General features: G+C 43.0%; 1 protein-coding gene across 7 annotated transcripts in view; it reads left to right on the top strand.

Moving 5' to 3' along the window:
- The window catches only part of LOC112251185 (coiled-coil domain-containing protein 18-like), a 43,079-nt gene extending 38,722 nt beyond the window's left edge, over positions 1-4,357 (top strand). For 5 of the 7 annotated variants that reach the window (XM_042322274.1, XM_042322272.1, XM_042322277.1 and 2 more), the window contains 4 exons: positions 819-956; positions 1,210-1,347; positions 1,696-1,908; positions 2,049-4,356. In XM_042322274.1, the coding sequence (XP_042178208.1) occupies positions 819-828 (10 nt within the window). In that variant the 3' untranslated portion in view covers positions 829-956; positions 1,210-1,347; positions 1,696-1,908; positions 2,049-4,356. Of the gene's footprint in view, positions 1-818; positions 957-1,209; positions 1,348-1,695; positions 1,909-2,048 lie in introns of all 7 variants that reach the window. The other 2 variants (XM_042322279.1, XM_042322275.1) reach the window with 1 other exon arrangement.
- Positions 4,358-9,746: the final 5,389 nt, after the last annotated feature.

The raw sequence follows: 9,746 nt of genomic DNA on the forward strand, positions 1-9,746 counted from the left end.
CATCCCACAATCCAAACCCATCTTTCCCATGTAACATTTTTGTTAACACGTCCACATTGGGACAGGAGGAGGCTGTTGTCCTTGTGGTTCTCAGAGAGAGGGGAGCGTGAGAATGAGTTCCTCAGTTTAACATAATGATAGGCTTATTATCTAACACTGTAAATTATAACAGCATCTCACACACAACCTGACCACAATAACACACACACTCACTCACTCTACTGTCTACTTTCATACACCACACACTATAATAGTTTCACCACTAATTCACTGGGCTGCTACATTGGGCCCAGTTATCATCTCATACATCTTCCTTGTATTTTACATGATGAAGTCACCTTAGCTGACCTTTATCTATTTTATATCAACTGTGGCATGGAATGTTCCTTTGTTAGAAGTACTCATGCTGATATATGTGGGGAAAGGACACTTTTCAGAAGTACAATATATGGCAGTTTTGCAATTGAGTAGCCCAAAATAGTTAATGAAACAATGGTATACCGTATCTACAGTATGTCTGTCTTGTCATTACACTACTGTTATCACTCAACATGTTTACCAAGGGTTTCAGTTTTGACAGCTTTGTCTCAAGATGTTGCCTCAGCAGTTCGACACCAGTGTCTATTTCTGAGTACTGACATAACATCTACTCTTCTTTTGTCAATATGGGTCTCTCATTTGACTGTCTTTCTGTAAGTCTTCTGTGTTCAATATGGGTCTCTCATTTGACTGTCTTTCTGTAAGTCTTCTGTGAACTGTGGCTACAGTATTTGTGTGTGTGTGTGTGTGTGTGTGTTTTGTTTGTGTTTGGCCATCAGGAAGCCTTAGTCCAGGGCCAGCAGCTGTTTCTGTGCAGGGAGAAGCTCCAGAGGACATCTCACAACCAGGAGATGCATAGTCGCTGTGAGAGCCTGGCAATACAGCTAGAAGAAAGTGTTCAGTTATGCCGTGAAAAGGTTTGACCCACTCACGGCACCCTCTTATTGTCTCCCACATAAGCGCACATGTCCGTGGCGTGATGTAATTTAATCAGCGCTTGTGTGCTGTGGTACTTACAGTAAATGCTATGTGATATAATTCCACCTTTGAGCATGCAAGAGTATCAGTGTTTGTACTAGGTGCTGTTAAACATCTACTAGATGCTGTGGATACTGGAGTTCGGCACATAACGGTACTAATGCCTGGTCATCTGGGTGATATTGGTGATAGGAGAACCATGCCAGGCATATGGAGGAGGAGCAGGGGAGGATGGAGGAGCAGGCTGCCCAGACTGAGGCCAGACTCCAGGCCACAGTGGCCTCCCTCAGACTGGAGCTCGACACACTGAGATTGCTGCAACAGAATGAGGTAGCTAGAGCCTTCTACATTAGGTCATAGTAACTGTCTGTTTAGTTACATTCACATCAAATTTCGTCGAAATAACCCAGGTTCAGTAGAGGGGTTCAAACTTTGACCCTTTTATACTGAGTTTCTCCTAGGAATTATCTGCTAAATTCCCAGGTCTATCCTCCCGTGCGAAGGGAGTATTTGGAGGTTATTATACATCTCAGTTTACTAAATCGATCATCTGTTTTTGTTGGATCCTCTGATTCAGAAACGTTTTAGATAAGAGGGTTCAGTCTTCTAAGTCTCTTGAGTACTGACAATGAGCATGAGTCCCTTCTGTTAAACCAATGGGGGTCTCTTCTCCTCCAGCTGTCAGCTCTACAGGAGAGCCAGGCGGAGGTGCTGAAGGCGTCAGAGTGTGTCTCCGCCACCCTACGCTGCTCCCAGGATCAGCTGACCTCTGAACTACAGCATTACAGACTGCAGCTGGAGGAGGCCCAGCACAACACCACCGCCCTGTTGGCAGAACTCAACACCAGAGAACAGCTGCTGCAGACGACCAGCGAGACTCTGCTCATCAAGGTAGAGCGGTGAAGGAATATCCTCTTGTAGCTAAACAGCTAATGTTTATTTGATAGTTAATTATCTTGAAGTTGGCATACCCATTGATTGTGGTAAAGTCATTATTATAATTATCTTTGTTTTGGGTGGGGGGGGATCAGGAATCCGAAATGACACGTCTAAGGACCAAGATCTCCAGCTTTGAGAGAAGCAAGGAGCTCCATAAGCTAGCTGTTTGCTCTTGTATCAGGTCACAACCCTACAGCCCCCTCCCTACTCCCACCACAAAGTAAGAGAGAAGACCGAAAAAGAATACCTTTGTCGACAAATATACATTTTATTTTGAAAATTAGAAAGTACTTTCGGACAAATTAAATGCTTTTGTTTTTATTGTATTGTCTAGTAGCATGCACAAATGCTTGGTGGAGTGTAATGTGCTGATTCAGAATGCACTTTTGATTGTGCATATGACTATTTGTATTTTGTTGTTTACTATTACAGTAACATTCAGCAGGTCTAAACACCAATTCTAATTATTGACAACATATGCTAAACCACTGTGAAACGTGGCAGTGTTACAGCAGTGTTACGCCCTTATTTGTCTGTTCCAAGTGATCTGTGCCATTAGTATTGCTGCACGGAGAAGAGCTGCTCTCTGCAGGAAATTAAACGGAGCAGCATCTGCAGGCGATTTGATCCTAATGCTACCTCCAAATCGCTTCCCTTGCTCATCCTAGGAGTGGCTATGTAGAATCCCTTATGATCCTAGGAGATCTGGAGCAAAGCAATCTGGCTGTGTCACAAATGGCACCCTATCCCCTACATAGTGCACTACTTTTCACCAGAGCCCTATGGGACCTGATCAAAAGTAATGCACTATAGGGTTCCATTTGAGAAGTATTCGTTGTCTCTGCCAGGTTTACGTTAAAGGTGAGCCATTCAAAAATCATGTAATTGCACAGAGTGAGTCCATGCAACTTATTATGTGACTTGTTAAGCAAATGTTCACTGGTTAACTTATTTAGGGTTGCCATAACAAAGGGTTTGAATACTTCTTATTGACTCAAGACATTTCAGCTTTTCATTTTTTATTAATTCGTTAACATTTCCAAAAAACAAAATCCACTTTGACATTATGGGTTATTGTGTGTAGATCAGTCACACACATGTTTAATTTAATACATTTTAAATTCAAGCTGTAACACAACAAATTGTGGAAAAAGTCAAGGGGTGTGAATTCTTAATGAAGGCACTGTGTATCCTCAATCTCTCTTCAATTTGATTGTCTTTTAGGACAAGAGCAGACTCAAGATATTCACAGATTGTGTCTGGATATGTTTGTCGGTGTGTTTTTATTTACGTGTGTGTGTTTGTAACAGCATGCCTGCAAGTGTGTGTGCGCGTGCCTGCGAGTGTGTGCGCGCTTCTGTGTGTGTGTGTGTGTGTGTATACAACAGACAAAAGCAGCAGAATGTGCTGAGGCAGCAGTCTGTGGTAGGAGTGATGGTGATGGACCCAGCCCTAACCTGAGGCGACTGCTAGCCCTCAGTCATTCCAGGGCAGAGGTACATGCCTGCCCCCTCTGTCACACTGCCACGTGGGGAACAAAGTGGCCAAATACCCCAGCTGCTGACAGCTCAGCACCACACAATAGCAGCCAGAGACACAGGCTGCAGCCCAAATGGTACCCTATTCCCTATACAGTGCACTACTTTTGACCAGAGTCATATAGGTAAAAAGTAGTATATAGGGAATAGGGTGCCAGTTGGGATGCTACACAGGCCCAAGCTGCTGAACTCAACTGCCAATGTCCAGCCACATTCTTTACGCATCACACTTGATTTAGTCTCTTTGTGTGCGTGCGCCTGAACCAAAATGCATACATTGGGTTCCTGCGCTGGACACTGTCTTTTTTATCTCTCTATTAGACAGTATTCTTCCTCTTCCTTCTAAGTGTCCCTGACACAAACTTAATTTTTCACACACTGTAATGGAAAAGTGTAATTTATACGGTCATTTTGGGTATTGTCAACAGTCAAATGCTTTAAAACATTTTACTGCAGCATACTTTAAATTATGGTACATTATGGGGAAATGTGGGTGGGGAAATAATTGCTGTATTTCTAATGGTACTGTAATTCTACCCAACAGAATACAGTACCATTCCGTATTTTTGTAATACCAAAAAACTTTGGAGCACTAGTGGGTGCATGGTATTGTTGTTTCTGACTTATTAACATGTTTTGAGAGGTACCTTGTAAGAGCCTATATTTGCTGCGATATGAAATACAGTAACTTACTTGCCAATGAGCTGCCTGTAAGTTACTGTCAAATTCACTGCAATTCACAATAAATTACTTCAATAAATGACTTTTTCAAAGAAGAAGAATCCAACAGGCTTATTCTTAATGCACTGCTTAGGGTTTTCATTCTCCAAAATTGTTCTATAATCTTTTTACTCTCAGATTTGATCCTTTTTCATAAGAATATCTTGCATATTCAATGGTAAGCTGCGTGCAGAGGGCATTTAGAGGGATCTGTGTGGATTTCAGGGGGAATATTAAATGAAAAGCTTGTTGGGTTACAGTTCTGGTGTCCTGCCACCTCTCTGCCAGCTGCCAGGCTATTTCTGCAGGTGGAATTGCACTGCTGTAACGTGGTTGATTGTTTTCACATAAATGTTCATAGATGTACACTCACTACACCGAGTATACAAAACATTAAAAACACCTGCTCTTTCCATGACATAGACTGACCAGGTGAATCGAGGTTAAATCTATTATCCCTTATTGATGTCACTTATTAAATCCATTCAGTCAGTGTAGATGAAGGGGAGGAGATAGGATAAAGAAGGATTTTTAAGCCTTGAGATAATTGAGACATGGATTGTGTACAGTGCATTCGGAAAGTATTCAGACCTCTTGACTTTTTCAACATTTTGTTACGTTACATCCTTATATATAAAATTAAGTTGTTTTTTCCCCCTCGTCAATCTACATACAATACCTCATAATGACAAAGCAAAAATATTTTGCAAATGTATTAATAATAAAAAACTGATCACATTTACCTAAGTATTCAGACCCTTTACTCAGTACTTTGTTGAAGCACCTTTGGCAGTGATTACAGCCTCAAGTTTTCTTGGATATGACGCTACAAGCTTGGCACGCATATATTTTGAGTTTTCCCGTTCTTTGCAGATCCTCTCAAGCTCTGTCAGGTTGGATGGGGAGCGTCGCTGCACGGCTATTTTCAGGTCTCTCTCGAGATGTTCGATCAGGTTCAAGTCCGGGCGCTGGCTGGGCCACTCAAGGACATTCAGAGACTTGTCCCGAAGCCACTCCTGAGTTGTCTTGCCTGTGTGCTTAGGGTCGCTGAAAAACATCTCCACAGCATGATGCTGCCACTACCATGCTTCACCGTAGGGATGGTGCCAGGTTTCCTCCAGACGTGATGCTTGGCATTCAGGCCAAAGAGTTCAATCTTGGTCTCATCAGACCAGAGAATCTTGTTTCTCATGGTCTGAGAGTCTTTAGGTGCCTTTTTGGAAACTCCAAGCGGGCTGTCATGTGCCTTTTACTGAGGAGTGGCTTCCGTCTGGCCACTCTACCATAAAGGCCTGATTGGTGGAGTGCTGCAGAGATGGTTGTCTTTCTCCCATCTCCACAGTGGAACTCTAGAGCTCTGTCAGAGTGACCATTGGGTTGTTGGTCACCTCCCTGACAAAGGCCGTTCTCCCCCGATTGCTCAGTTTGTCTGAGCTCTAGGAAGAGTCTTGGTGGTTCCAACTTCTTCAATTTAAGAATGATGGAGGCCACTGTGTTCTTGGGGAGCTTCAATTCTACAGACTTTTTTTTTTTTACCCTTCCCTTGCCTTGACACAATCCTGTCTCGGAGCTCTTCGGACAATTCCTTCAACCTCGTGGCTTGGTTTTTGCTCTGACATGCACTGTCAACTGTGGGACCTTATATAGACAGGTGTGTGCCTTTCCAAATCATGTCCAATCAATTGAATTTACCACAAGTGGACTCCAATCAAGTTGTATAAAACATCTCAAGGACAATCAATGGAAACAGGATGCACCTGAGCTCAATTTCGAGTCTCATAGCAAAGGGTCTGAATACTTATGTAAATAAGGTATTTCAATATAGAATTTATTATGAATTTGCAAAAATTCTTTGTCATTATTGGATATTGTGTGTAGATTGTTGGGGGAAATGTTTTATTTCATTCATTTTAGAATAAGACTGTATACTTTCTGAATGTACTTTGTGTGCCATTCAGAGAGTGAATGGGCAAGACCAAATATGTAAGTGCCTTTGAACGGGGTATGGTAGTAGGTGCCAGACGCACCGGTTTGTGTCAAGAACTGTATCGCTGCTGGGTTTTTCACTCTCAACAGTTTCCTGTGTATATAGAATGCTCCACACCCAAAGGACATCTGGCCAACTTGACACAACTGTGGGAAGCATTGGAGTAAACATGGGCCAGCATCCCTGTGGTATGCTTTCGACACCTTGTGGAGACCATGGCCCGATGAACTGAGGCTGTTCTAAGGGCAAAGTTGGGGGTGCGTGCAACTCAATATTAGGAAGGTGTGGTGTTCCTAATGTTTGATACACTGTGAATATGTCAGCCATAGATGCACATGAACACATGCAGTGGAAGACACCTGTACTATCCTGATTGATGACTGTGAGAGTGGAAAAAAACAGGAGAAAGAATGCATGATGCCTGGGGGAAAAAAGTGTTTCAGCAATTTATAGTTGTAGGGTGTAGACTGGAGTTGCTGAACCCATGAGTCTGGGAATGGTGTCTTACATGTATGTATTTGACGTGTTTTCTTAGGGAAGGGACCAAACTCGGTCCTCTGGAGCCCAAGGCTTGCACGTTTTGGTTTTTGCCCTACACAGTGGATTTAAAAAATAATCAAATCATCACGCTTTGATCATTTGAAATTGGCTGTGTGTTGTTACGGCAAAAACGGCACCCCGGCCTCCCGGGTGGCTCAGTGGTTAACCGCGCTGTACTGCAGCGCCAGCTGTGCCATCAGAGTCCCTGGGTTCGTGCCCAGGCTCTGTCGTAACCGACCGGGAGGTCCGTGGGGCGACGCACAATTGGCTTAGCGTCGTCCGGGTTAGGGAGGACTTGGTCAGTAGGGATGTCCTTGTCTCATCGCGCACCAGCGACTCCTGTGGCGGGCCGGGCGCAGTGCGCGCTAACCAAGGTTGCACGGTGTACCCTCCAACACATTGGTGCGGCTGGCTTATAGGTTGGATGCGCGCTGTGTTAAGAAGCAGTACGGCTGGTTGGGTTGTGTATCGGAGGACACATGACTTTCAACCTTCGTCTCTCCCAAGCCCGTACGGGAGTTGTAGCGATGAGACAAGATAGTAGCTACTACAACAATTGGATACCACGAAATTGGGGAGAAAAAGGGGTAAAATAAAAATAATTAAAAACGGCACCCCTTGGTGTCACAAGGACCGAGGTTTGGGAAACTCTGTTTTATGAGTTGTTTAATTGTAAAAGAAAGGCATGCTTTTCACATTCTGGTAACAACCTCAGACATTGAGCAACTTAAACCAAGCACCACATTTCTCTCATCTGAGTGGTACACATGAATGTGCCTCAACATGCAGTTTCATTCAGAATAGGTTTAAAGTCTTTGAGAAGTTTAATCCGGTGCATTCCCTATTGTTATTATACCCTCAATACTATTCTGTGGTGTCTGCAGCTGGAGCACATATTTTAAGCTGAGTGAGAGACAGCACAATGGGACAAGGTGTCCTGCCAAAATAATATTGAGACTGCCGTCTGCAGCACTTTGTTGTCGAGGGCAGTGCAGTTGTCTTACCAAGTGGTGATGCAGCCAGTCAAGAAGCAAAATAATGTACTTTTATTTTAACTACTCATATCATGCATGATGTCAAGGGAAACAAAGTACTCTGTTTCAGCAAATAATAGTTGTTGGGTGCAGGGTTCCATTTAAATTCCAGTCAATTCAGGAAGTGCACGGACATTCCAATTATCTTCAATGCTTTTCAATGTGGCAAATTTGGAATTGTAACTTGGTTGACTTTGTGAATTGACTGGAATTTAAATGGAATTGACCCCAACCCTGGTTGGGTGTAGACTGAGGTCACTGGGCCCACAAGAGACTGGGAATGCTGTCTTACCTGTATGCATTTTAAGTGTTAGGTTGTTAGAAGTTGTTAGATTGTTTTTGGCCTCAGAAGCTGCCATTTTGATTGTTAAAGAAAGGAATGAGTTCCACATTCTGGTAACAACCTCAATATGTTCCTTTGAGGATACTGAGCAACTTAAACCAAGCGTCACATTTCTCTCATCTGAGTGATACATACAGTGCCTTGCGAAAGTATTCGGCCCCCTTGAACTTTGCGACCTTTTGCCACATTTCAGGCTTCAAACATAAAGATATAAAACTGTATTTTTTTGTGAAGAATCAACAACAAGTGGGACACAATCATGAAGTGGAACTTTTTTAACAAATCAAAAACTGAAAAATTGGGCGTGCAAAATTATTCAGCCCCTTTACTTTCAGTGCAGCAAACTCTCTCCAGAAGTTCAGTGAGGATCTCTGAATGATCCAATGTTGACCTAAATGACTAATGATGATAAATACAATCCACCTGTGTGTAATCAAGTCTCCGTATAAATGCACCTGCACTGTGATAGTCTCAGAGGTCCGTTAAAAGCGCAGAGAGCATCATGAAGAACAAGGAACACACCAGGCAGGTCCAAGATACTGTTGTGAAGAAGTTTAAAGCCGGATTTGGATACAAAAAGATTTCCCAAGCTTTAAACATCCCAAGGAGCACTGTGCAAGCGATAATATTGAAATGGAAGGAGTATCAGACCACTGCAAATCTACCAAGACCTGGCCATCCCTCTAAACTTTCAGCTCATACAAGGAGAAGACTGATCAGAGATGCAGCCAAGAGGCCCATGATCACTCTGGATGAACTGCAGAGATCTACAGCTGAGGTGGGAGACTCTGTCCATAGGACAACAATCAGTCGTATATTGCACAAATCTGGCCTTTATGGAAGAGTGGCAAGAAGAAAGCCATTTCTTAAAGATATCCATAAAAAGTGACGTTTAAAGTTTGCCACCAGCCACCTGGGAGACACACCAAACATGTGGAAGAAGGTGCTCTGGTCAGATGAAACCAAAATTGAACTTTTTGGCAACAATGCAAAACGTTATGTTTGGCGTAAAAGCAACACAGCTCATCACCCTGAACACACCATCCCCACTGTCAAACATGGTGGTGGCAGCATCATGGTTTGGGCCTGCTTTTCTTCAGCAGGGACAGGGAAGATGGTTAAAATTGATGGGAAGATGGATGGAGCCAAATACAGGACCATTCTGGAAGAAAACCTGATGGAGTCTGCAAAAGACCTGAGACTGGGACGGAGATGTGTCTTCCAACAAGACAATGATCCAAAACATAAAGCAAAATCTACAATGGAATGGTTCAAAAATAAACATATCCAGGTGTTAGAATGGCCAAGTCAAAGTCCAGACCTGAATCCAATCGATAATCTGTGGAAAGAACTGAAAACTGCTGTTCACAAATGCTCTCCATCCAACCTCACTGAGCTCAAGCTGTTTTGCAAGGAGGAATGGGAAAATTTTTCAGTCTCTCGATGTGCAAAACTGATAGAGACATACCCCAATTTTTTTTTTTATTTTTATATCTTTATGTTTGAAGCCTGAAATGTGGAAAAAGGTCGCAAAGTTCAAGGGGGCCGAATACTTTCGCAAGGCACTGTATGAATGTGCCTCAACATGCAGTTTCATTCACAATAAAGTCTTCACTATTGTTTTTATC

This window comes from Oncorhynchus tshawytscha, linkage group LG05 (assembly GCF_018296145.1).
Source record: "Oncorhynchus tshawytscha isolate Ot180627B linkage group LG05, Otsh_v2.0, whole genome shotgun sequence".
Classification (NCBI taxonomy): domain Eukaryota; kingdom Metazoa; phylum Chordata; class Actinopteri; order Salmoniformes; family Salmonidae; genus Oncorhynchus; species Oncorhynchus tshawytscha.